Below are 27082 nucleotides of genomic sequence, written 5' to 3'. Positions count from 1 at the left end.
ACTCTTCTGTTAAGAGCCTACCACTCTCTGCTCTAACTGCAGTGCTCCGAGGGATGGGCTTGGATGAATGCAATGCGCGAATTCCCCTGAAAGCGGGACGAGAATCACCTGTCCACAGGTGATGCTCTACCCCCTCACAGATTCCTTGCACATAGGCCTCCTTGTCCACCCTTAGTGCACGTACAGTTTTACGCCTCAGCTCCCTGAACAGTTCAGCTCTGCCATTCAGCCTGGCCCTGCGACTCTGGTCAATGGTATCCAGTGTCCCTTGAGAGACAAAATTCTTCTTTGCCTTGCGGTGAGTTCCAAGACATCCACCGGCAACATCAAGGACGGTGGTCTTGAAGGTAATCCATAACTCTTCAGGACCCCCCAAAGCGCCCAGACACCCCAAATGTCCACTCAGCCTGTTCGCAAACTCCTCAGCTACTCTCTCATCCTTGAGCTTGCCAACATCCAGCCTAAGCTGGGATGGTATCATTCTCTAGGATTTAAGGTGCAGCTTTAGAGTTGCTTCAACAAGCCGGTGGTCAGTATTGAGGAACTGAGCACTCTGGTTGAGCCTGCAGTTCTGGATCTTCCTCCAGCGACCGTCAACGAACACATGGTCAATCTCCTTTGCCACACCGCCAGCGTTGGAATACCAAGTCCAGCGATGAGCTTGTGGGCGCTGAAACCATGAACCGGTCAAAGGCAAGTTTAGCAAAGTCAAGGAACTTAGTACTCTTCTGATTCATAGTTCCTGACCCATGGGGACCAACACATGTCTCATAACCATCCCTATCAGTTCCAGTCGATGCATTGAAATCCCCCAAGGCCAGAAGTGTATCTCGTCTGGGGCACTGATCAACCACAGACTCGAGCGTGGCGTAGAATGTGTCCTTCACGGTGAGGTCACTCGCCTCAGTTGGAGCATAGACAGAGACCAGGGAAATGACACCGAAGGAGTGACGAATCCTTAGACTCATAATTCGCTCGTTGACCGGTGTTACCTCAATTATCATTGGGGTCAGCTTATTGGACACAGCTACAGCAACTCCTTGAGTATGGTAACCATCAGAGCAACAAGACCAATAGAAGGTGTAACCACCCACCATTATCTCGCCGCAATCCGCTCTCCGAACCTCAGAGAGTGCTGCAATACCGATGTCCAAACGCTTGAGCTCAGATGATAACAGAGACAGGTGATCATCCTCTCTTAGGGATAGGACATTCCAGGCACCCACCGGAATGGACCGCCTCAGGTTAACCCAAGGAGACCGCCGTCTGGTGGACGACACCTCAGCACCACTCCGACACACTCTCCCACAATCTGACCCAGGGAGGTCACCCCATGGTTTCCCTCCTTTCATCAAAGGAGCTCAGTCATTCGACAGTGACCAGAAACTCTTGAAAAATCAAAAAAATTAATGGTTGCCAAGGTTAGCGGCTCGACCCACAAGAATATCTCCTCACTGAATTTTTCCTTGAATTCCCGTTTCGAGCAATAATACACACTCCAAGTATTTCCTCATTTGAGGTGAGATATCGACGATTAAATTTATCAAACATCTACGATCAAAAAACAAATCACAATGTAAACTTGGTTCTTTTAAACGACGTGATGGTCCCATAATTTGAGGTGTATATTTGGTGAAGTTAGCTAAGATGGCAACCTTTTTTTCTGCAACCTCGTTTTTCACCCTGAAGAGTTTTCTCGAGAGATGAGCAGTAAAATTACCATCAAATCGACGTGTGGGTTGTTTGTACTATTTTTGGTTTTTGAATGATTCCTGCATTTGAGGTCACGTGACCCCTTCTTCGCTGATCTTAGTGAACATGGTAACGTCCTGATTAAGTTATGTTTCACATTTGATACCATATTTGACGATTGGAGGTAACCACCTCACCAAATATTGTTACGAATCTGGCAGCCATTTGCACACAACAGCCAGAGTCCCCACAGTTCAGTTATTTTGAAAAGTATGTGTTTATAGTTAGGGTCCCGTCCCTGTGTTTAATGGGTGATGAAGTATATGTGCGCTGCGAGTTATTTTTTCGTAGTTTTCTTCATCAATCCACTTCATCCCACGGTGCCATAACCCACGTGTTCAAGGCTTTGAACGTGGGCGGAGTCCCCTCGCCTCGGGGCCGACTCCACCCCCGCCAGATGGAAGTTCCCCTCGTCCAATCGGGGGAGAGATCACCTCAGGGCCAAGCCCCGCCACAGTCAGATGGGATATTCGCCTCGTCCAATGAGGGGAGGGCACCGATCGCTCCGGAGGCGAGTTACCTCAGAGTGGATCCCTCCACCTGCGTAGGGGGTGAAGGATAAGAAAGATGATTGCGTCGGGGTTGGGGCTGCTTGCTTTTTGTTCTTTGGTCGTCGTCTGCGCTCTTTGGTCGTCGTCTGTGCTCTTTGCTCTGTGGTCTTTATCTGGGGTTCCTCTTGGTGGTGGTGGTCGTGGCAGCCAGGACCTTGGTGCTCGTATCGTCGTTTGTGGCAGCCAGGATAGGGGGCTCGTTGGATTCCGGGTCGTGGGTCCGAGTCCCACCATGGTGGGTTGGAGTCGGTGAAACCGCACGAGGCGGCCAGGTACGCGGCCAGATTCTGACCCCCAGCTGAACTATCCTCCTCGGCTGAAGAGCCGAATAAAGACCCACAAGGTCCATTTCTTTTTGGGTCTGTGTGTCTATCTGTGGCCAGTCTGTAAGTAGAACTGTTTAAGTGATTCCATTGTACATTTTCCTGCATATTCGTGATTAAGTCTGCTCTGTCTCCCTTCCCGATTATTGTAAATATACCCCTGTTAAATGTACCAGCTCGTTGCCTGTCGTTGTTACCATTGACCCAGCACGGTGCGGGCCTGAGAGTTAGGGAGGCGATTTGTGCCGTAAATTGATATTTTGTCTGGCGTGGCTTTGGTAATTTCCGCTCGGTTACGCTGGATCCGAGTCGGTTCAGACAAAGCCGGCCGAGGGTGTGGCTTCCCCTGCAGTTAGACACGTGGGTACTTTGGTAAATTGCAATTAGACAATTAACCCTACCACACGCCGTCGAAATATTGGCGTGCACGGTCCACTAAGGGACCCGTGACCTTCGGAGTTATCCGAAGGTTACGACCTTTAATTCCGGTGTTCGGTGGGAGACCGCCCAACTGCTCCATCCAGCGGTCGTCCTCGCCACCGAACCCCAGCACCACAACAATATATCGGTATCCGGGTTGACATCTGAAAGAATAAGGACTTTTTTATGAAACGATGTAAATGCATGTGGATCTATCCTTGCGGAGATGGCAACGGGTTGACGGCTCGTGTGTTTATAAATAATTTATGAAGTATGTGAAAAATGATTGTTTAAACCCACTATTTAGGTGCACCGTGGGAAACAATGTGATCCTATAAAGTTTTGTGGTGATTAACCTTGGGAGCTCAGAGGAGTAGGGTCACAAACAAACAAACATTTTGCCCTTATATTGTTTCGAATTTGAAAGCCTTGTGCACACAGACAGACAGCTGTCCTCGTAGCTTAGTTATTTCGATTAGTATGTTTCTCGTTAGAATCCAAGCGGTTTGTCTAATGGGTGAATTAGGGTGAATTAGTCTCACCCGAGTGAATTAGGGTGAATAAATGTTCATGCGCTGTGAAGTGATTTTAATGGTCAGGTTTTCTTTTGTTACAACACCAACGATGACAACACCAACGATGACAACACCAACGATAACAACAACACCAACGAAAACCCTCTGCTCCCGGCATTCTCCACGCTGAGTAGGGGAAAGGTCAGGCCCCACCCTTTGATTCGTTTGGGCACTCCAAGAAATGGAATGCAACAGCCCCCACCGACGGCGAACAAGCCTCGCCGGAAGCAAGCCGCGCCCGGGAGGGAAAAAAGGGAAGAGAGAGACAGAAATTGGTTCTTCTTGTTCCTTGGTTCCTGGATGGTGGTTGGTGGTTGGAGTTGGTGGTTGGTTGGCTGAGTCTACTCGGGCGGGTTTGGAAGGATCGGCGCATCGTCGTCTTCACCAGCCCGTGTTCTGGAGTACGAGAGGATCCGCCGGAGCTCGGGAGGCTGATCGCGGCTCGCCGGTGCCTGGATTCAGCTTGCCCTCGCAGGTGCCCGGTTCGAACAGCTCGAAGACCACACGAGGTGGACAGGTCTGAGGCAGAATCTGGTCTTCAGCTCGCTCTCCATCTGAGCTGGAGGCCTCAATAAAGACCGCTTTTGATCCGATTCTTTTGGGTATGTGCGTGTGGTGTTTGTGGCGCCAGTCCAGGAAGTAGAAATTGTATAAGTGCCTTGCTGTACATAATTACGTGATACGTGCTTCTTATATTTAGATAAATCTGCCCTTCCGTGCTCCCCTCATTTCCCTATTGTTTAATAAATTATCCATTTGTGAAATGAATCAGCTCGTTCGTGTCCTTTCCTGCATTGGCTAAGCATGCTGCGTGTTGGAAAATTAGCAAGGCCGTTGTGCCACTGTAAAGGGGACATTTGGACCGACGGATCCCGGTGACCATCCGCTCGGGTCGCACACGGTTCGAGTACGCTCGAGGCTCGTTCCGTACGGGTGCCGTCGAGGGTGTGGAGACTCGGTAAATCGCCACGTGGATATCAAAGTATTTTGAAAATTAGCAAATAACCCTGAAGACGTGGTAGAAATATTGACGCTTTACGGTCCGATCAGGGATCCGTACTTCTCGGAATTTTCCGAAAAAGTACGATCTAAATTCCGGGCGTTCGGCGGAACCGACTCCACTGCTCCCCATGGTGGTCGTGCTCGCCGTCGACGCCCGGTCCGCAACAATATATCTGGAATACGTCACCTCTGTGCTCAGTTTTTTTCCCACAATGGTCATTATATCGACCAACATTGCTTGGGGACACCGCTGCCCCCTTGAACAGGACACCACCTTTCACCCATGTCCTGCATCCTGCTTCTTGATGGTGTCATGTACAGCCACGGAGGGATTTCTGCACGGAGTTAGTGTCCTCCTCTCGCCGATCGTGACAGTTGGTGCAACCCAGTGGACTTCCTACACCGATACCCCCACAAGTCAATGGCATACGTGGCAGGGTAGATCCAACAGTAACTGGATAGGCGTCAGGAGGGGCCATGAGGGCCAGGAGGGCTGCAAGTTTGTCATGACCCGTGAGTCCGTCGAGGACTCTGCCAATATCCCGAGATGGTCCTTCTCGCCAAATCAAACACCACCAGGGGTCAGGCTGCAGGGCCGCGTCATGCTCCAAATGCAGGTCTGATGGTGTGACAATGGGCAATCACGTGAGAGCAGTCTTCAGTCCCCGTCCACCCTTGGACACCACTGCGTGGACCGTCCGATATCTCTGCTGGGATGTCCGTGTCACGCCGCTCAGGGCTGTGTCCGTCAGTATGAACCACGTACATCCCAGTCACCACATCCAGCACCGTACTGGACGTTGGGAGACCGGTCACAGCTGCAGCCAAGTAGCGATCTCCTTGGACGTCACAAAAACGGCAGGCTCGGTCAATGAGGGCAGTCGACTCTACGGGTGGGTGGGGATTGGACTGCATTGGAGTGCTCTTGGTGGCGACACCGAGACCGTCCATCTCAGGTTTGGACCCTGATGCTGCAACACGGGCAGCTCATCAGACTTCACAAAACTGGAGACGTCCCTGGACACTCACGGGATGTTGGAGATATGACACACAGCCGCGGGTGATGGGAATGGTCTTCACGCTCATCCTCCAGGTTGGAACAGTCGAGAGACGGTTTCGCAAATGGTGTTTAAACAGCCGTTCGTCTCCTCCTTCACAACCAGCAATCGGTTCAACACTAAATGCTTGACCACACATGCCCTCCTCAAGAAGACCTCAATATTATGTCTGCCCTCATAGTTCACACAGCCTCGGCACACGGGCTCGGAGAAGGTCCAGAGCATACACCAAGATGCACGTGGAAGGTCAAATGAGGAGCATGTCCGGTGATTTGCAGCCTCCCTGAGGTGGTTTTCCACATCAAAAACTCAGGTTCGCAGGCCGCAAATGTCCCTCTGAAGAACGATCAAATGGTCTGTTAAAAGGCACGTTGGGACCCTCAACCACCACAGTGGAAGTGTTGTTGTGGTGGAATGGAGTGTGGTGCAGACTCGTCGTAATGCAAAGCAGAATGAATGAACAAGCTGTCTGACAAATTGGCTTTGATGAACTCAAAGGTTCTTCGGATATAAACGGTATATTTGCCGGATCGGCAGTGACGTCACACTGCGTCACCTTATCGCGTCACTTCCTGATTCCTCTGGTGGAACCATGTGGGGTGCAATTGTGCGAACAACACATTTGTGTGTCCAGAGTGGATTGGGATTTGGTGATTAATGGTGAATAACATACCTCCACCAGGATGAACAGTTTACGTTTTGTATCCCACCGATAGGCCGGATATGCTGACCTGAACCAAAATTTAATTGGCTTGTTATTATCATCTGACCAACTCATCCACCAAGTTTTGTGAAAGTCCATCCACAACTTTTTTTGCAGGGTTTTAAAGTGTGTAACAGGGTCTGCAGTGTCTTAGGCTTTTAAGGTGTCTTTGGGTCAAAGGTCTGAAAGGCTGTAAAGGGTCTTCAAGGTTATTTGGGATATTGAGGGTCGAAAGGGTCAGAGGGATCTTCAGGGTCTTAAAGGGTTTTAGGGTTCCAAGTTCTCTTCAAGGGTCTTCGGGTTTGAAAGACCTTGGGGTGTTACGGTTTTTAAATGGACTTTGGGTTATAAAGGGAATAAAGGGTCTTCGGGGTGTCTAAGGGTTTTAAGGTTATAAAGGCTATAAAGGGTTTTCGGAGATTTTAGGTGTCTTATCGAGTCTTGGGGAACTTCAGGATCCAATGTAATTCATACACATACGTTCTGTGTGGACAAACAAACAACCAGACTGAAAAACAAACAAGAAGAAGATGTAGTGAAAGCACGATACTTGGAAAATACATTCCCTCTCCAAAGGTTGCCATGGATACATCAAATTGTCCATTTCATTAAGATTAAAATTGACAATCTCAGCCAAAGCTCAGGTCAATGGGACAAAAATTGATTATTTTTCAGATTGAAATTGATGATTTTAGAAGTTTGACCTTCACTTGAACTTTGACCTGTTGACCTCAAAAATAGTTTCCCAATTCAGTGACGCAATATGCAAATCTTGTTCAAATATCAAATCAATCGGATGAAAAATGACGATTTTAGAAACTTGACCTCAAGAAGACCTTTGACCTCAAAATCAATTGGGTTGTCAGATGAGATTATCTCTACAACTTGGTAAAGTTCCATGATGATCGGTTTAAAATTGTGACCTGCAGGTGATGAACAATCAAACAGACAGAATGATCAAGATATTTAAAATCACTCACAGAGCGACACCTGGCAAAACTCAGTCGAGAACATACCTGTCCGCCAGGTGGAACAGGTAACATTTTGTCTGCCACTGATAGGACGGATTTGCATCTGGATTGAACCAGAATCGAATCGTCTTGTTGTTGTCACCGAACCAACTCATCCACCAATCTTCAACATAACTCATCCACAACTTATTGAAATATGATGTACATCGTTTCCCGACACGGTGATGACGTCATTCCGCAGGTGATATCCCATCCCCGGCTCACCAACCCCCCCCCCCCCCGCCCCCCGGGTCCCGCTCCACTAACCGGGCCGACTTTCCTGATCCTGACAGTCGAGGAATTGTGCTGCGGTCAGTAACGTGTCCATGTACATCGCTGGTTATTCAAATGGAGGATCCCGGATCTCAGGGGGTACCGTGTCCCCCTCCACTCCATCACAGCTCCCTCCAAGGACCGATTTCCTTTGATCTGCGATGTACTCGCGACCTGAGGCCCGACCTCCCCAGACGACATGCGTACTCGCTCATCCCTCCCCTCCTCGAGTGTGGAACGGGGCTTAAACCCCGTTCGTGGGTCTCAGGAAAACGAACCTCCCAAGATTCCGTTCTCTCGTCCCCATTCCCCTACTTTGAGGGTTCATCGCGATCAGTGGCCACACAGAGGAAGGTGAAGCACAAAACTTCACCGGATTGTCGGCAAAATGGCGGAAGAGGTGAATGTGACGAAGATCACGTGGTGTCAAAACAGCGGGTGAGTAACAAAAACGGGACTGGATATTTGGATTCGGAGCGACGTTTATCCGGTATCTTTTCCCAGGCAAACATTAAAACAATTAATGAATTCAACTGAACGGGAAAACTCGTCTGGGCTGTTTTTCGACCACAACGGGAAAAGTGGGTAAAAGTACCCGTTCCACACACTCCCATGACCCCATTCACCCCTCCCCCAGACCCACCATCACCCCTCCCCAGACCCACCATCACCCCTACACACCCCTCCCACAGACCCACCATCACCCCCATTCACCCCTTCCTCCAGACCCACCATAACCCAATTCACCCCTCCCCCAGATCCACCATCACCCCCATTCACCCCTCCCGCAGACCCATCATCACCCAATAAGATCCAAACACGAGATATCCATCCAAGCTCATCGAGCACCAGATTAACTGTGAAAATGTTGAACAACTGGAAACTTCAAATATAAACGGTTGATGACCAGGAGACAAGAAACGAACCAGCTCTCTGACTTTCAGCCAACAAAGAAAGCTTCGTTGTCGGGTCACGTGGGGAGAGGATTCATGACGTTGAAATCACATTGATGAGAAAATGTTTTGACCTGTGACTTGTTGCTGTTGTTGGGTTTTTGGTGGTGGAATAGTGGTCGACATTTGGAATGTGCACCCATTGATCAGAGCTGCTGGACCGCACCCACATCTGTCCCTTGACAACACCCACATCTGTCCCTTGACAACACCCACATCTCTCCCTTGACAACACCCACATCTGTCCCTTGACAACACCCACATCTGTCCCTTGACATCACCCACAATAACACCAAGCCGATATTATATGGCCGCCATCTTGGTTTTCTGGTGGGCCGAACACATTAGGCCTGGAGGCCTCTGCTGATTACACACTGCCTGGGTTTGTGTTTTTGTGTCCCTGTTTGTGACCACATCGCGGTCATTTCTTACTTGGTTTTAAAAAAAAATTTAAGTCTGGGTAAGTGTGAAAATAAAAAAATTAAAATGTCGTTAACCGAGTAAATCATCGGACGACTGGCCACGACTACTAACGGTACAACATCCAGCTGTAATTCCAGCAATATGTGTGTGTGTGTGTGTGTGTGTGTGTGTGTGTGTGTGTGTGTGTGTGTGTGTGTGTCTGTGTATGTGTGTGTGTGTGTGTGTGTGTGTGTGTGTGTGTGTGTGTGTGTGTGTGTGTGTGTGTGTGTGTGTGTGTGTGTGTGTGTGTGTGTGTGTGTGTGTGTGTGTGTGTGTGTGTGTCTGTGACAACTGTTTCTCGACAACCACTGGTCCGATCTAATTGAAACTTGCCAGGTATATTGCTGGGGCCCTGAGGATGTGCCTTTTCAAGGTTTGATATTAAACGGACAAGTGCTTCCCATGTTATGGCCATTTATTTACCAAACCAATGACAGCACACGTTGCTGCGTAGGCGTGGCCGATGGGGAAGAGATTCTCAGCCACGTTCCCCATTACGGGTGACAAAGTACAGACTTCCGGATAGTGATGACTTACTGTATTCTAATAATTTCTCGATTTCTTATGCGCATTTATAGATAAACACAATGCCCCAATCCAGTCGTCGTTTACGAGAGCGAAGTATCGGCCTGTGTGGTTGTTTGAAAGTTTATTTATTTTCCACTTACAGCCAGGCACGTACGGGCACACGAGAACGAAGGAACGGCCTGTGTGGTTGTTGTTTCTGGCACGCGGTTTGAAAGTTTTTTTTTTGCACGTACGGCCACGCACTAGTTTATCAAGAGATGACAACTCCAACACTTCCATCGCTCAGACTCCGGGAAGGCTCAGTGGATAGTAAGAACGTGTCCCCCCTCCCCCCACCCCCCTTTGTACAGCCAGGGTCCCCAGGACCTCTTTCCTGCATCTGTATGGAGCTGTTCGGACATCCCTGTGGCTTAGAACCTCCATAGGTCAAGCATTCCAGATATTCTGGATGATTCTGTGCTTCCAACTTTGCGGCATCAGTTTGGGGAAGGCCTTTTCCTGTTTCAGTTTGACAATGCCCCCATGCACAAAGCGAGGTCCATACAGAAATGATTTGTCGAGATCGGTGTGGAAGAACTTGACTGGCTTGCACAGAGACCTGACTTCAACCCCATCGAGCACGTTTGGGATCAATTGGAAAGCCGACTGTAAGCCAGACCGAATCGCCAAACATCAATGTCCGACCTCACCAATACTCTTGTGGCTGAATGGAAGCAAATCCCCGCAGCAATGTTCCAACATCTGATGGAAAGCCTTCCCAGAAGAGTGGAAGCTGCAAAAGCATCAAAGGGAGACCAACTCCGCATTGATGCCCATGATTTTGGAATGAGACGTCGGACGAGCAGGTGACCACATACTTTTAGCCATGAAGTGTAGGTCGAGAGGCCACAGAAAGCACCACAAGGTCCACGCATTGCACTCAGACAGCTGATCTGGGCTGGACAACAAATCTAAAACGATACAAACGTGGGTTTCATTTTTTGTAACGTTTCATATCTATTTCGAAGCATCATGGTAATTTTCAATCGGGGAAATATATATTTTATATCTGTCTTTTTATCACCCTCCCTGTCCTCTGCCCCTGGGGCGTGGCCTCCTGGTGTAATCCTTCACATGATGAAAACACACAAAACACACACACACAAAACAAGTCCTGGCGAGGGTCTGCAATCTCTGATTGCTCTTTTCCTTGTTTATCAATGTGTTTTTTTATTAAAAAATAAATAAATAAATACACAGCCCCCTGTATTCACGAGGTTCCTTTAGTTTTTCCCTCGATATGAGAGCATTTTCTCCTTCGCAACTACAGTATGTTGCTGTAACTCATCTCCAAGGATGCACCTGTGTGCGAGTGGTGTAACTTGGTAAAATAAATAATGGGAAAGTTAACAAAGATGAAGGCTGAAACGATTGGGAAAATCAAACAATTTAATGGTTCACACCTGTACACCTGATCAAAAGGACGTGCAAAGAATAAACCCTGACAAGTGATGTGAAGAACTTCCGACAAGAGGAAGAACAAACACAGATATGGGATTTAAGATATCTCGTAGTTTGAGAAACAAAATAGCATTCCAGTTCAAATTTAAAATCAATAGTTATTGTGTGATTGTGTGTGTTTCTGTGATTGTTTTCCTGTGATTGTTTGAGTTTATTAAAGTGGTTGTGTGTGTGTGTGTGTGTGTGTGTGTGTGTGTGTGTGTGTGTGTGTGTGTGTGTGTGTGTGTGTGTGTGTGTGTGTGTGTGTGTGTGTGTGTGTGTGTGTGTGTGTGTGTGTGTGTGTGTGTGTGTGTGTGTGTGAGTGTGTGTATCCACCTCCATTTTGGTGAAGGATCATGTTTGTTTGAGCAAGTTGTGAAGTTTTCTTGTTCTCAGAGTTTTGTTCCGATGGATATTTTCAGGATCGTCACTGAACCCCAGACAGTCTCCAAATGTACTTAGTTTGTCGTAATATTCATTCCCAGAGATATTTTTGAAGACCTCAGTTGGTTCTTCTTCATCACTCCAATTGCTCCAGCTGTCGCTGACACAATGTCGACACTCTTCAACTTCCAGGTTATTTTGTCTTCATTTTCTCGACCCGGTATTTGCTCATTTTCCTGATAACACGGTATTCACACCTCTGTTGTATCTTCGTGTGTATTTTTTGATGACGAGATAAAGTTGATGAAGAAACAAACGCCTTGTTTGTTACACACAGAACACTGGTGGGGATTTGCTCTGATATGTATATTTTGATGACGATGTAAATTTGATGATCGATTAAATGCCTTGTTACACACAGAACACTTGTAGGGTTTATCCCCGGAATGCATTCGTTCATGTTTATGTAAATTTGATGATCAATTAAACGCCTTGTTACAAACAGAACACTTGTATGGTTTATCCCCAGAATGCATTCGTTCATATTCATGTAAACTTGATGATTGATAAAACGCCTTGTTACAAACAGAACACTTGTAGGGTTTATCCCCAGAGTGCATTCGTTCATATTCATGAAAACTTGATGATTGATTAAACGCCCAGTTACAAACAGAACACTTGTATGGTTTATCCCCAGAATGCACTCGTTCATATTTATGTAAACTTGATGATTGATAAAACATCTTGTTACAAACAGAACACTTGTATGGTTTATCCCCAGAATGCATTCGTTCATATTTATGTAAACTTGATGATTGATTAAACACCTTGTTTCAAACAGAACACTTGTATGGTTTATCCTCAGAATATATTCGTTCATATCAATGTAAACTTGATGATTGATAAAACACCTTGTTACAAATAGAACACTTGTCTGGTTTATACCCAGAATGCACTCGTTCATATTTATGAAAACTTGATGATTGATTAAACGCCTTGTTACAAACAGAACACTTGTAGGGTTTATCCCCGGAATGAATTCGTTCATGTTTATGTAAATTTGATGATCAATTAAACGCCTAGTTACAAACAGAACACTTGTCTGGTTTATCCCCAGAATGCATTCGTTCATGTTTATGTCAATTTGATGATTGATTAAACGCCTTGTTACAAACAGAACACTTGTAGGGTTTATCCCCAGAATGCATTCGTTCATATTCATGTAAACTTGATGATTGATAAAACGCCTTGTTTCAAACAGAACACTTGTATGGTTTATCCCCAGAATGCATTCGTTCATATTCATGAAAACTTGATGATTGATTAAACGCCTAGTTACAAACAGAACACTTGTATGGTTTATCCACAAACAGAACACTTGCTGCATTCGTTCATATTTATGTAAACTTGATTGATTAAACGCCTTGTTACAAACAGAACACTTGTAGGGTTTATCCCCAGAGTGCATTCGTTCATATTCATGAAAACTTGATGATTGATTAAACGCCTAGTTACAAACAGAACACTTGTATGGTTTATCCCCAGAATGCATTCGTTCATATTTATGTAAACTTGATTGATTAAACGCCTTGTTACAAACAGAACACTTGTAGGGTTTATCCCCAGAATGCATTCGTTCATATTTATGTAAACTTGATGATTGATTAAACGCCTTGTTTCAAACAGAACACTTGAAGGGTTTATCCCCGGAATGTATTCGTTCATATTTATGTAAACTTGATGATTGATAAAACACCTTGTTACAAACAGAACACTTGTGGGGTTTATCCCCAGAATGTATTCGTTCATATTTATGTAAACTTGATGATTGATAAAACACCTTGTTACAAACAGAACACTTGTCTGGTTTATCCCCAGAATGCACTCGTTCATATTTATGTAAACTTGATGATTGATTAAACGCCTTGTTACAAACAGAACACTTGTAGGGTTTATCCCCGGAATGAATTCGTTCATGTTTATGTAAATTTGATGATCAATTAAACGCCTAGTTACAAACAGAACACTTGTCTGGTTTATCCCCAGAATGCATTCGTTCATGTTTATGTCAATTTGATGATTGATTAAACATCTTGTTACAAACAGAACACTTGTATGGTTTATCCCCAGAATGTATTCGTTCATATTTATGTAAACTTAATGATTGATAAAACGCCCAGTTACAAACAGAACACTTGTGGGGTTTATCCCCAGAATGTATTCGTTCATATTTATGTAAACTTGATGATTGATAAAACACCTTGTTACAAACAGAACACTTGTCTGGTTTATCCCCAGAATGCACTCGTTCATATTTATGTAAACTTGATGATTGATTAAACGCCTTGTTACAAACAGAACACTTGTAGGGTTTATCCCCGGAATGAATTCGTTCATGTTTATGTAAATTTGATGATCAATTAAACGCCTAGTTACAAACAGAACACTTGTCTGGTTTATCCCCAGAATGCATTCGTTCATGTTTATGTCAATTTGATGATTGATTAAACACCTTGTTACAAACAGAACACTTGTATGGTTTATCCCCAGAATGTATTCGTTCATATTTATGTAAACTTAATGATTGATAAAACACCTTGTTACAAACAGAACACTTGTCTGGTTTATCCCCAGAATGCACTCGTTCATATTTATGTAAACTGATGATTGATTAAACACCTTGTTTCAAACAGAACACTTGTATGGTTTATCCCCAGAATGTATTCGTTCATGTTTATGAAAATTTGATGATTGATTAAATGCCTTGTTACAAACAGAACACTTGTATGGTTTATCCCCAGAATGTATTCGTTCATGGTTATGTAAACTTGATGATTGATTAAACGCCTTGTTACACACAGAACACTTGTAGGGTTTATCCCCAGAATGTATTCGTTCATGCTGATGTAAATTTGATGAATGATTAAATGCCTTGTTACAAACAGAACACTTGTAGGGTTTATCCCCGGAATGTATTCGTTCATGGATATGTAAATTTGATGATTGTTTAAACGCCTTGTTACACACAGAACACTTGTAGGGTTTATCCCCAGAATGTACTCGTTCATGTTTATGAAAATTTGATGATTGATGAAACGCCTTGTTACAAAAAAAACACTTGTCGGGTCTATCCCCGGAATGTGTTTTTTGATGATAATTGAGAGCTGATGAAGAAAAGAAGGCCTTGTTACACACAGAACACTTGTGGAGTTTATCCCCGGAATGTATTCGTTCATGTTTACGTAAAGTTGATGAATCACCAAACGCCTTGTTACACACAGAACACTGGAAGAGCTTTGCCCTGACATGTATATTTTGATGACGATGTAAATTTGATGAAGTAGTAAATGCCTTGTTACACACGGGACATTTGAAGCGTTTCTCCCCAGTATGCCATATTGTATTTTGATGTAAATTTGATGAAGTAGTAAAGGCCTTGTTACACACGGGACATTTGACCCGTTTCTCCCCAGTATGCAATATTGTATGTTGATGTAAATTTGATGAAGAAGTAAACGTTTCGTAACACACGGAACATTTGTAGAGTTTCTCGTTTCCTTGGATGTGCTTGATCGCCTTTAAACAACTTTTGTGGTTGTTGAAACAGACGCTGCTCGATTTGTCATTGTCCTGACAAGAAGGTATTTTCTGATTGAAATGATCTTCATCGAACTGGGCAGAGTTGGTAAAAGAAACTATTTTCATTTCTTTATCTGCAAAGACAATGAAATACAAAACTAACTGGAAATCATCTGAAAATACATCATGAGAACCCCTCCCCACCCCACACCAGTTGACCCCCTGAGACCCCGTTTTTTAATGTCGTGTACAAACTTTAGTAAATCCTGGGAGATGAAGGTTTTGGTGAAGTTTCATTGAAATTGTGTGTCGTTATTTTTTTTTTTGATACCAATATACCAGTGGGGTCAGACTGGTATATTGTTATGGGGCTGGGTATCGGTGACGAGCACGACCACGAGAGGGAGCAGTAAAGTTGGCTCCACCGAACACACCGGAATTGAGGTCGTGCCTTTTGTATAAGTACGAAAGGCACGGGTCCCTTACTGGACCATGAATCTCCAATAATTCGACCGCGTGGGTAGGGTCAATTGCCAGACTTCAATATTCCTAAGTACCCACGCAGACAAAGCAACTGGGGAATTCACACCCTCGACGGACCTCGAGCGGAACGAGCCGTTACCGAGCCCGAACCGTGTTTAACCCGAGCGGAGATTACCAAGGCCCGTCGGACCAAATGAACAATTTACGGCCTCGCTATTTCTCAACACACACCGTGCCAAGCCAATGAAAGAAACACAGAAACGAGCTGGAACATTTAACAAAAGGGATATTTATTTACAATGGGGCAGGGGAGCACGCAAGAAGGCAGAGTTAACCGAATAAAAGGAATGCAATTTACACACACGGCACTTAAACGTTTCTACTTAAAAGACGGGCCCACACACAGACACACACCCCCCAAAAATGAAATGGTGGCAGCGGCCTTTGTTGATACGCTCAGCTCGGAGGGAAGGTCAGCTGGAGGTAAGAGTCTGGCTTGGACCTTCCCGCTTCGTGGGGTTCTCGATGATCTGGCCCGGCGGGACTCGAACCCGCAACACGATTCCGCACCAAGCACCAGGTACGGAGGGTTGAGTCGGGTGCTGGCACGCTCCACCGGCAAAACAGGCGACGAGACAGGCAAAGCAAGTCAGCTAGGCAGGCAGCAAGCGATTCTCCTCCGCTCGCAAGCAGGCGATTCATGGCGGGAAGACTCTCGCACCGGGTCTCCCCCACACAATTATCCCTTTTTCTTGACAGGTGGGAGGGATCCATCTCGTGTCAATCCCCTCCTCATTGGACAGGCGTGTCGGGTGATCTCCCGGCCATCCGAGATTGGTCGGGGGGGGGAGTGCTCATGTCTCCACCCCTCAACCAGGAAGTCGAGCAGTAATATGTTGCGTTGGCTCCCCATTGGCCGAGAGGCGGCAGACGTGCTCGTACCCCTCCGATTGGCTGAGAGGGGCGCCATGCCCGTATTTGGAGCGAAATTAAAGACGCCAACGTCCAAAGAAACCCCGCCTGGCACATTGGATTCCACCCAACGGCTGTGCTTGACACGCATGCACATGGGAAAAGCCGATGGTGAAGAAGCGAAGTTGGGCGTTGTTGTTGAAGTTTAAAATGTTAAAATCCTAACTATAAAATAACTCACAGCGCACGTACAATTAATCACCCATTAAACATAGGACGAGACACTAACTGGAAACACATACTCACCGATATAACTGATCCATAGGACCTGGCTGCTGTGTGCAGTAAGCTTCCAAATTCATAACAATATTACGGTATATCAATATTATTGAAATAAAAAATAAAATGAGCATCTAATTTTTTTACGCAAGTTCCAAAAATACACAATGGTCCAGTCGTCCATTGTGTATTCATATGTGACTTACACATCATTGACACACGGTAACTTTTCAAAGTATTCCTACATGGAACTTTCTTTTTTTCCCCATGAAAACGGTTATTTTACTTCCAACTTCAACTTGTTAACCTCCGCCATCTTCGAAGATGGATGGAGGTGACTGTTTTCACCCCTTTCTGTTTGTTTGTTTGTTTGTTTGTGAACAGTATTACGGAAAAACTCCTCGACGGACTTCGACGAAACTTGGTGGAGGGGGGGGGGGTAGGTATGGTCCAAGGATCATGCCATTAAATTTTGGACTTGGTCCCCCCCCCCAAAAAAAAATTTTTTTGCATTTCTTCATGTTTTAAGTGATTTCCAACCCCCCAAATGTTTTTTACCCCCCCCCCCAAAAAATAGAGAAATAATTTTTTTCCATTTCTACGTTTTAAGTGATTTCCAACCCCCCCCAAAAAAATTGTCAGACAATTTTTTCTAGTATTTCTACATGTTTTAAGTGATTTCCAACCCCCAAAAATTTTTTTTACCCCCCAAAAAAAATTGTGCGAAAAAAATTTTTTTTTGCATTTTTACATGTTTTAAGTGATTTCCACCCCCCCCAAAAAAAAATTGTTAGAAAAAAATTAATTTTTGCAACTTTATTTTCCAACCCCCCCCCCCCAAAAAAAAAAGAAAAAAATTTTTTTTTTTGAATTTCTACATGATTTAAGTGATTTTCAACCCCCCCCCAAAAAAAAAATTGTTAGAGAAAAAAACATTTTTGCAATTTTTTTTCAAGAAAATTTCGATTTCCTTTTTTTTTTGCATTTTTACATGTTTTAAGTGATTTCCAACCCTCCCCCCCCCAAAAAAAAAATGTTGGAGAAAAGAACTATAACTCTGTCAGCACTGGTGACATCATATTTAATGAATAAGATATAAGGTTCACTTGAGTGACCCAGCAGTATTGGCGGCGGAGGTTTTGCACTCTCCCGAGTGCTCCCCCTCTCATATTAAAAATGATTTTGTTTGAAGGTGAGATCAGTATTGGTTACCGACATAGGATGAAATCTATCACCATCGCCATACCGGTATGACTATCGTGGAACCCTGCACCGGTATCGCTTTCATACTTGAATCGCTTTTTTACCGTTATCGCTTTCAAACCATTATGCTTTCAAACCATTATCGCTTTCATACCGTTATCGCTTCCATACCGTTATCGCTTTCAAACCATTATCGCTTTCATACCGTTATCGCTTCCATACCGTTATCGCTTTCATACCGTTATCGCTTTAAAACCGTTATCGCTTTCACACTGTTGTCGCCTTCATACTGGAAGAGATCACTGACTCGGCACAGGATTTCCAAAGCACATCCGATTCATAAAAAATAATAACCAATTGGCAATTGCTTTCAACCGAGCCACGAGGGCAAAGAAAAACACGATTGCTTGTACGGGTGCTCGGATGCTGAGGTTTAAAAGTTAAATCCTCCTGTACTTACCTCCTGTTACATCTTGACCTCATAAGTTTCACGGTTCCTGGTCCATGTTTGGCCGAGACGCCGAATGCATCAAAGCTTTTAAAATCATGTATGCTATTTAAACATTTGTAAATACCTTTCTTCGATTTGTTGGTGATATACAGGGGTTTATAAATCGATTTTTTTTCGGAATTCCGTGATTGACTATTTCTGTGATGGTGATGTGGATGCAAATTTCTCCAAAGTTAGCAGAATGGGTTTAAGGATGATAAAAAGATATAAAAAAATATTGCCAATTAAACTTGATAATCAATTTGAAAAAGTAAAAGTTTTTAGCAAATAGCACAATGTATTATTATTTCTCTTTAATGGGAAATTTATTCAAAGACAACATGATTATGACCTCGATGTGCTCGAACATGTATCTATTGTTGATATATATATATATATATATATATATATATATATATATATATATATATATATATATATATATATATATATAAAATATAGATGTATACATGATTGTATTTACATTTTAAATGACCGTATAACTCTTGACTGTATTGGAAAGTTATCAGTCTGATAAGTTAAAACAACCCCTCTTCCCCAAAACAGATTGGTCTTCCAAATAATCTTTAATCTTTATTCAGTTGAAAATAATCATCGATTATTCTCTGCAGCTTGTTAAGGGATTCTTATGAAAAAAAAATTACATATTGATGCCTGAAAATCTGGCTGGAAGCAGGAGTCAAGCGTCAATGAAATGCTTGTCGAAGTGATATCCAGATGCCTTTTCAAACTTTTATCAACTTCAGATTGTAAAATCGTTTCCCAGCCTTTTCAATTCAGGCGGCCCTCCTGAACTGGATACCCACTACCAAGGGGCCATGAGTGATGTATTCCAACACCCAAAGGGCTGCAGTCTTGGCACCATTCTGTCTTCAGGATGACCACACATTTTCATCATCTTACCCCCACCGACCAGACATTGTTATCATCTTACCCGCCTCACACTCCTTTTTCCCTTGCATATTATAGAAGAACTCAAAATCCCATGTACTGCAGAATCAGAGGAAGACCGTGTTGCTTTTTGAATCTCCTCTGAATTCTCCATATCGATATGTTTGTGTTTGTCTGTTTTTAATAAATGACTCAAATGTGCAGGAGGAATTGAGAATTATTTGACATTGCACAGGAGGAAGTGACCAGAAACTATTTGAAAATCAAGCAAAGTTAATGGTTGCCAAGGTTAGCGGCTCAACCCACGAATTTCCTCACTGAATTTTTCTTTGAATTCCCGTTTCTAACAATAATACACACTCCAAATATTTTCTCCTTTGAGGTGAAACATCTACGATTAAATTAATCAAATATATACGATCAAAAAACAAATCACGATTTCGACTCGGTTCCTTTAAACAACATGATGTATTGTTCCGAATTTGGAAGTTTACTGCAGGCAACATACAGGTCCTATAGCTCAGTTATATCGAGAAGTAAATGTGGATAGATAGCTCCCTTTTCCATTGTCTCATGGGTAATAAAATGTTCCTGCGCTGTGGAGTTATTTTAATAGTCAGGTTTTCTTTTGTTACAAAACCAACGATGACAACAACACCATCGATGAGAACAGCACCAACGATAACAACACCAACGATGACAACAACACCAACGATGACAACACCAACGATGACAACAACACCAACGATAACAACAACACCAACGAAAACCCTCTGCTCCCGGCATTCTCCACGAGCTGAGTAGGGGAAAGGTCAGGCCCCACCCTTCGATTCGCTTGGGCCCTCCAATAAATGGAATGCGACAGCCCCCACCCACGGCGGACAAGCCACCCCGGAAGCGAGCCGCGCCCGGGAGGGATAAAAAGGGAATGGAGAGACAGAAATTGGTTCTTCTTGGTTCTTGTTCTTGGTTCTTGTTCCTTGGTTCCTGGGTGGTGGTTGGTGGTTGGAGTTGCTGATTGGTTGGCTGAGTCTACTCGGGAGGGTTTGGAAGGATCGGCGCCTCGTCTTCCCCAGCGCGTGTTCTGGAGCGCGAGAGGATCCGCGAGAGGAGGCTGATCGTGGCTCACCGGTGTCTGGATTCAGCTCGCCCTCGCTGGTGCCCGGTTCGGCTGCGTGCGAAGACCGCACGAGGTGGACAGGTTCGAGGCAGAATCTGGTCTTCAGCTCGCTCTCCATCCGAGCTGGAGGCCTCAATAAAGACCGCTTTTGGTCCGATTCTTTGGGTGTGTGTGTGTGTGTGTGTGTGTGTGTGTGTGTGTGTGTGTGTGTGTGTGTGTGTGTGTGTGTGTGTGTGTGTGTGTGTGTGTGTGTGGCGCCAGTCTGCTAAGTAATGAATTGTTAAGTGCCTTGCTGTACATACGTGCTTATCAATATTGGGATAACTCTGCCCTTACGTGCTCCCCTAATTTCACTATTGTTTAATAAATATCCCCATTCGTGAAATGTGTCAGCTCGTTTGTGTCCTTTCCTCCATTGGCTTAGCGTCCTGCATGTCGGAAAATTAGCAAGGCCGTTGTGCCGCTGTAAAGGGGACATTTGGACCGACGGGACTTTGGTGACCGTCCGTTCGGGTCACACACGGTTTGAGTACGCTCGCGGCTCGTTCCGTACGGGTGCCGTCGAGGGTGTTAAGACTCGGTAAATCACCACGTGGATCTCAAGGTATTTTGAAAATTGGCAAATAACCCTGTTCCACGTGGTAGAAATATTGATGCTTCACGGTCCGATAAGGGACCTGTATTCTTTGGAGTACGGGTCCTGGTGTTAAGGTTTGAAAGGCTATAAAGTGTTTTCGGAGTCATGTGCTTTTGGGATATTTGGACCCTTTGTGTTCTTTTGAGTCCTCATGGTCTTAATGGGTTTTATAAAGAGTGTGATGGGTTTTAGGGGCCTTATAGGGTCTTGCGCTACTTAAGGATCCAATGAAATTCATACCCACACGTTCTGTGTGGATAAACAACCGGACTGAAAAACAAAACAAGAATAAGACGTCATGTAGACTGCAGAGCACGATACTTGGAAAATCCGCCTCCTCTCCAAAGGTTGTCATGGATACATCAAATTGTCCATTTCATTAAGATTAAAATTGACAACCTGAACCAAAATTTAATTGGCTTGTTCTTATCATCTGACCACTCATCCACCAAGTTTGGGGAAAGTCCATCCACAACTTTTTTTTCAGGGTTCTAAACGGTGTAAGGATGAAAAATGACGATTTTAGAAATTTGACCGAAAGATGACTTTTGACATCAAAATAAATTGGGTTCTCAGAGGAGACTACCTCAACAACTTGGTAAAGTTCCATGACGATCGGTTTGGAATTGTGACCTGCGGGTGATTAACAATCAGACAGAATGATCAATATATTTAAGATCACTCACAGAGCGACACCTGGCAAAACTCGGTAGAGAACATACCTCTCCGCCAGGTGGAACAGTTTACATTTTGTCTGCCACTGATGGGACGGATCTGTATCCGGACTTGAACCAGAATTGAATTGTCTTGTTGTCGTCACCGAACCAACTCATCCACCGATCTTCAACATAACTCATCCATAACTTATTGATATATCATGATGTACATCGTTTTTGGTCCTCGTCTCTCCATGGTGAAGAATTACTTACGGTATTAAAAACATTCCCGGATCCGGATTTGGGAGTGTTACGGTTGTGGAAATTCACAGAACACGATTCAGGTTCCCCGAAGGTCAGTTATTTCGGTAAGTATGTGTTCCAGGTTAGATTTCCCCACCAATGTCTAAGGCACGGGTCAGGAACGTGTGGCTCGCGAGCCAGGTGTGGCTCTTTTGATGATTGCATCTGGCTCGCAGATAAAATTGGAGTTTGAAACTTTGAAAGCCCAGTATTTCTCGTGGAAGCTTTCCCTATAGTTTGAATGGTGTCGTGCTTCATTCACGTGCAGGGCTGAACTTGGCAGAAGGAGAGAAGAAAAAACGCCTCCGAATTTGCTGAAGCGGTTTTTGTTTCGTCCAGTCATGCGGGCGAGGCGACTAGTGATTTCGCTTCCTCCAATGACGTGCCGCCACCGAGACGCGTAGCGGAATTCATCTCGACCAATCACGCGCCACCGCTGAGGCGACAGCATCCCAGAGTTGGCCGGCAGCGCCGCACCTCTCGAGTATATAAGCCCGTGCGCAGGCCAGCCAGACTCACTATTTGCCAAGCCTCAGTTGGGTCATCATCTCCCTCTCTCTCATTTGCCCAAAGCTAACCCTTCGACGAAGAAGATGGCGAAAAGAAAAAAAGATGAGGAGTATCGTACATTTCAGGACGAATGGGCCGAAGAATTCGCCTTTGTGGAGAGAGCAGGTTCTGTGGTGTGTCTAATTTGCAATGACAAAATTGCATCGATGAAACGGTCGAATATAAAGCGGCACTTCGACACGCGCCATGCTACCTTTGCATCAAAATACCCTGCGCGAGACGGCAGAAAGAAAGCGTGCCAAGAGCTACTGAGCAGGGTGCAAGCCAGCCAGCAGCAACTCCGCGTATGGACCCGGCAAGGTGACTATAATTCCGCTCGCTTTGCTGGATCTTTAGCAATAGTGAGGAACAGAAAACCATTCACAGATGGCGAGGATGCTAAAACGTTCATGCTGGATGTCGCCAATGAACTTTTTGATGATCTTCCGAACAAAGACAAGATAATCAAACGGATACAAGACATGCCTCTGTCGGCAAGAACTGTTCATGATCGTACCATCATGATGGCAAACCAAGTGGAGGAAACGCAAGTGAAGGACATAAATACAGCGCCGTTCTTTTCCCTGGCTTTGGATGAGTCAACAGACGTAAGCCATTTGTCGCAGTTCAGTGTGTTTGCAAGATATGCTGCTGGTGATACACTGTGCGAAGAAAGTCTTGCTGTTCTGCCAATAAAAGGGTCCACAAGAGGTGAGTATTTATTCAAGTCTTTCATGGAGTTCGCTCAAGAAAAAATCTACGAATGGATAAACTTATCTTGGTGTGTACTGATGGTGCTCCGTGTATGGTGGGGAAAAACAAAGGATTTGTGGCGCTTCTCCGTGAACATGAAAATAGACCCATCCTAAGTTTCCATTGCATTCTACACCAGGAGGCACTTTGTGCTCAGATGTGTGATGGACAGCTTGGCGAAGTGATGTCGCTGGTCATTCGTGTGATCAACTTTATTGTTGCCCTAGCCTTAAATGGTCGCCAGTTTACAACACTGCTGGATGAAGTTGGAAATAACTATCACGGTCTGCTTTTGCACAGCAATGTGCGTTGGTTGTCAAGAGGGAAGGTGCTTAGCCGTTTTGCGGCTTGCCTGAACGAAATCCGGACTTTCCTTGAAATGAAAGGGATTGAGCATCCTGAGCTAGCCGAAACCGAGTGGCTCCTCAAGTTTTACTATCTCGTGGATATGACTGAACATCTGAACGAGCTCAACGTGAAAATGCAAGGCATTGGAAATACAGTGTTATCCCTTCAACAAGCCGTGTTTGCTTTTGAAAACAAGCTGGAGCTCTTTATCATGGATCTTGAAACAGGTCGTTTACTACATTTTGAAAAACTGAGACAATTTAAAGATGCATGCACAGCAAGTGAGCCCACTCAAAATTTTGATCTCCACCAGTTAGCTGGCTTCACATCCAGTCTCCTACAGTCATTCAAAGCACGCTTTGGAGAATTTCGTGAGCACACTCATCTTTTTAAGTTCATCACCCATCCAAACGAGTGTTCACTGAACACAGCCGACCTGAGTTACATTCCTGGTGTCTCAGTCAGAGATTTTGAAGCAGAAGTGGCTGACCTGAAGGCCTCAGACATGTGGGTGAATAAGTTCAAGTCACTGAATGAAGATTTGGAAAGAATCGCACGACAGAAAGCGGAGTTGGCGAGCAAGCACATGTGGACAGAAATGAAAAAAACTTCAACCCGAAGACCAGCTGATTATCAAAACTTGGAACGCGCTTCCTGTCACATACCACACACTGCAGCGTGTGAGTATTGCTGTATTGACCTTGTTTGGATCGACGTATGTCTGTGAGCAGTCATTCTCACATCTTAAAAACATCAAGTCCAACCTACGATCACGTCTAACGGATGAAAGCCTCAACGCTTGCATGAAGCTTAACCTCACCAAGTACCAACCAGACAACAAAGCCATCAGCAAATCCATGCAGCACCAGAAGTCCCATTAATGGTGAGTATTATAACAACATTATTTAAAAGAATAAATTCAGAGGCTTATTATACTCACATTTAGTTGAATTCAGTCTTAAAATATATTATATGGCTCTCACTGAAATAGATTTCCAAATATTTTGCTTTCATGGCTCTCTGGGTCAAAAACGTTCCCGACCCCTGGTCTAAGGGAATTATTCATGTGCCAGGCTCTGCATCTTTGAGTAAGCCGTTATTCTGTTCTGTCTTTTATTTCAAACAAACAGCATCCCTTCAATGACACCACAGCGCCAACCACACTGCAACAACGCCACCTCCACCACCATAACAGCATCTCAGCAACCACGCCATCCCCACCACAGCGCCAACCACGACATCTCAATCACCACGTCATCTCCACAAACACCGCCATAGGAGCCACATTCTACAGAAGGACGACCCTCCTCTACAAAAAAGAGCCAAGCCGAACTCTCCTGGAATTTTCCCTCAGAACAACGTAAGAAAAGAATGTCGGTTATCAGACCAAAAGAGCCAAGCCGAACTCTCCTGGAATTTTCCCTCAGAACAACGTCGGAAAAGAATGTCGGTTATCAGACCAAAAGAGCCAAGCCGAACTCTCCTGGAATTTTCCCTCAGAACAACGTAGGAAAAGAATGTCGGTTATCAGACCAAAAGAGCCAAGCCGAACTCTCCTGGAATTTTCCCTCAGAACAACGTAGGAAAAGAATGTCGGTTATCAGACCAAAAGAGCCAAGCCGAACTCTCCTGGAATTTTCCCTCAGAACAACGTAGGAAAAGAATGTCGGTTATCAGACCAAAAGAGCCAAGCCGAACTCTCCTGGAATTTTCCCTCAGAACAACGTAGGAAAAGAATGTCGGTTATCAGACCAAAAGAGCCAAGCCGAACGACCCTGGAATTTTCCCCCGCGCGCCAAGAAGGGAGGGGAGAACGTCCTGGGGCAATAAACAGCCGCGTTGGAACGCCGAGAGGGGAGTTGGCAGTTGGCGGTTGGCAAGTGGGTGAGAGAGTCTCTCTCTCCTTGGTCTCTCTCTCTCTCTCCTTGGTCTCTCTCTCCTTGGTCTCTCTCTCCTTGGTCTCTCTCTCCTTGGTCTCCTTGGTCGTTGGAGGCGCCTTTGAAGGCGTTGTCAGAGGCGTCGTTGGAGTCGAGAGTAGGAGGTTGGCGAGTTGGTGAGGGAATCGGTGTGGAGAGCGCCAGAGTTGGCAGTTGGCGGTTGGCGAGTGGGTGAGAGAGTCTCTCTCCTTGGTCTCTTTCTCCTTTTTCTCCTTGGTCGTTGGAGGCGCCGTTGAAGGTGTTGTCGGAGGCGTCGTTGGAGTCGAGAGTTGAGTTGGGGAGCTGGTGGAGTCCAGTGGAGTGCAGGCAGAGACATCGAGGGTCGCCCAGCGAGTCACCAAGAGGGTGGCAGGTCGCCTGCTCGGTCTCTCGGAGCCCCTGCGGTCATCCTGGCTCCGAGCAATCATAAAGGCTTACGAGCCCGATGTTTTCCTTTCTTTCTTTCTTCGGGTTTTTGCATGAAAGTCTGTGGCGCCTTGTCTACTAAGTAGTGACTGACTAAGTGCATGTACACCAAAAATAGATAACGGCTGTAGGTCTTTTTGCTCGTGTCTTGTCCCCTCCCCCCATTCATTGCATACGTGTAAAAATAAATGTCCCCATTGTTGAAATGTCACTTGCTCGTTTCGTCCCTTCCTCTGCTATAATTGCGTTCGGAATATTATCTGTTTTTTAACACCGATAAGATCATCGTGTCCGACGGGGCTTGGCGATATAAAACCGCTCGGCAATCGCAAACGGAACGAGCTGCTTAAAGCGGCTCGTTTTCGTGCAGGATCCGTTGAGGTGTAAATCCCCGGAATTTCTGTCTGCGCGAAAAATTAGGTACATCGACAATTCGGCGATCAACCCTGTCGCGCGTGGACAGAAGAGTTGGCTGATTTATGGTGTGGTGAACAACACCCGAAGCTGGGTTTCGGTGTTGATCCGAAAAGCTGCGACTGGATTGCTCGTCCGGTGGGCGCGTGTGGCCGCAAATGAGCTAAAGGTGGTCGCCCACACGCCGGGTGGTTGAGAATCCACAACAGTCTTGTTGTCGTCACCGAACCAACTCATCCACCGATCTTCAACATAAACCATCCACAACTTATTGATATATCATGATGTACATCGTTTTTGGTCCTCGTCTCTCCATGGTGATTAATTACTTAGGGTATTAAAAACATTCCCGGATCCGGATTCGGATCAGATCTTCACCAAAATCGAATCAACTTGTCCTTGTCACACACCGAACCTGTTCACCAAACTCCATCCAAATCCATCCACAACTTCTTAACATATCCTGTTCACAGATAAACAAACATGGATGAAAACATAACGTCCGTCCAACCTGGGGGGTGGAGGGAACAACGATGTGTGAAGAGGAGGGAGGAGCACGGATTTCCCCGACACGATGATGACGTCATACCGCAGGTGATATCCCCCTCCCCAATCCCCCCCTCCCGGAT

The 27082-nt window shown here is 45.2% G+C and overlaps 2 protein-coding genes and 2 pseudogenes across 7 annotated transcripts in view; all 4 read right to left on the bottom strand.

Moving 5' to 3' along the window:
• The window catches only part of LOC147006445 (uncharacterized), a 145834-nt gene that overhangs the window by 118314 nt on the left and 438 nt on the right, over positions 1-27082 (bottom strand). For 2 of the 6 annotated variants that reach the window (XM_085868785.1, XM_085868786.1), the window contains exon 1: positions 7365-7638. The exons of 1 other annotated variant lie outside the window; for it this stretch is intronic. In XM_085868785.1, coding sequence (XP_085724911.1) covers positions 7365-7458 — 94 coding nt within the window. In that variant the 5' untranslated portion in view covers positions 7459-7638. Of the gene's footprint in view, positions 1-7364; positions 7639-7661; positions 8208-27082 lie in introns of those variants that run through there. 3 more of the 6 variants (XM_085868782.1, XM_085868781.1, XM_085868784.1) reach the window with 3 other exon arrangements.
• Positions 11021-12726, bottom strand: LOC147006448 (uncharacterized; annotated as a pseudogene).
• Positions 13152-13889, bottom strand: LOC147006447 (uncharacterized; annotated as a pseudogene).
• Positions 13889-27074, bottom strand: LOC147006446 (uncharacterized). Its single transcript, XM_085868787.1, has 2 exons — positions 26965-27074; positions 13889-15186 (listed from the first exon to the last, which is right to left on the bottom strand). The coding sequence occupies exons 1-2, from the start codon at positions 27038-27040 to the stop codon at positions 14159-14161; spliced, it is 1104 nt and encodes a 367-aa protein (XP_085724913.1). The 5' UTR covers positions 27041-27074; the 3' UTR covers positions 13889-14158.

The sequence above is a fragment of the Eptatretus burgeri genome, unplaced genomic scaffold (assembly GCF_056783735.1).
Source record: "Eptatretus burgeri isolate ZD-2024b unplaced genomic scaffold, Ebu_testis_v1 Ebu_testis_scaffold_3174, whole genome shotgun sequence".
NCBI lineage: Eukaryota > Metazoa > Chordata > Myxini > Myxiniformes > Myxinidae > Eptatretus > Eptatretus burgeri.
The sequence above is the reverse complement of the archived record's forward strand: the minus strand, read 5'-3'. Positions and strand labels throughout refer to the sequence as shown.

Coding starts and splice junctions, on each gene's coding strand:
- LOC147006446 (XM_085868787.1), bottom strand. CDS start 27,040: ATGACGTCATCATCGTGTCGGGGAAATCCGTGCTCCTCCCTCCTCTTC. Junction 15,187..26,964: donor TTGTTCCCTCCACCCCCCAG/GTTGGACGGACG, acceptor TTGTCTTTGCAG/ATAAAGAAATGAAAATAGTT.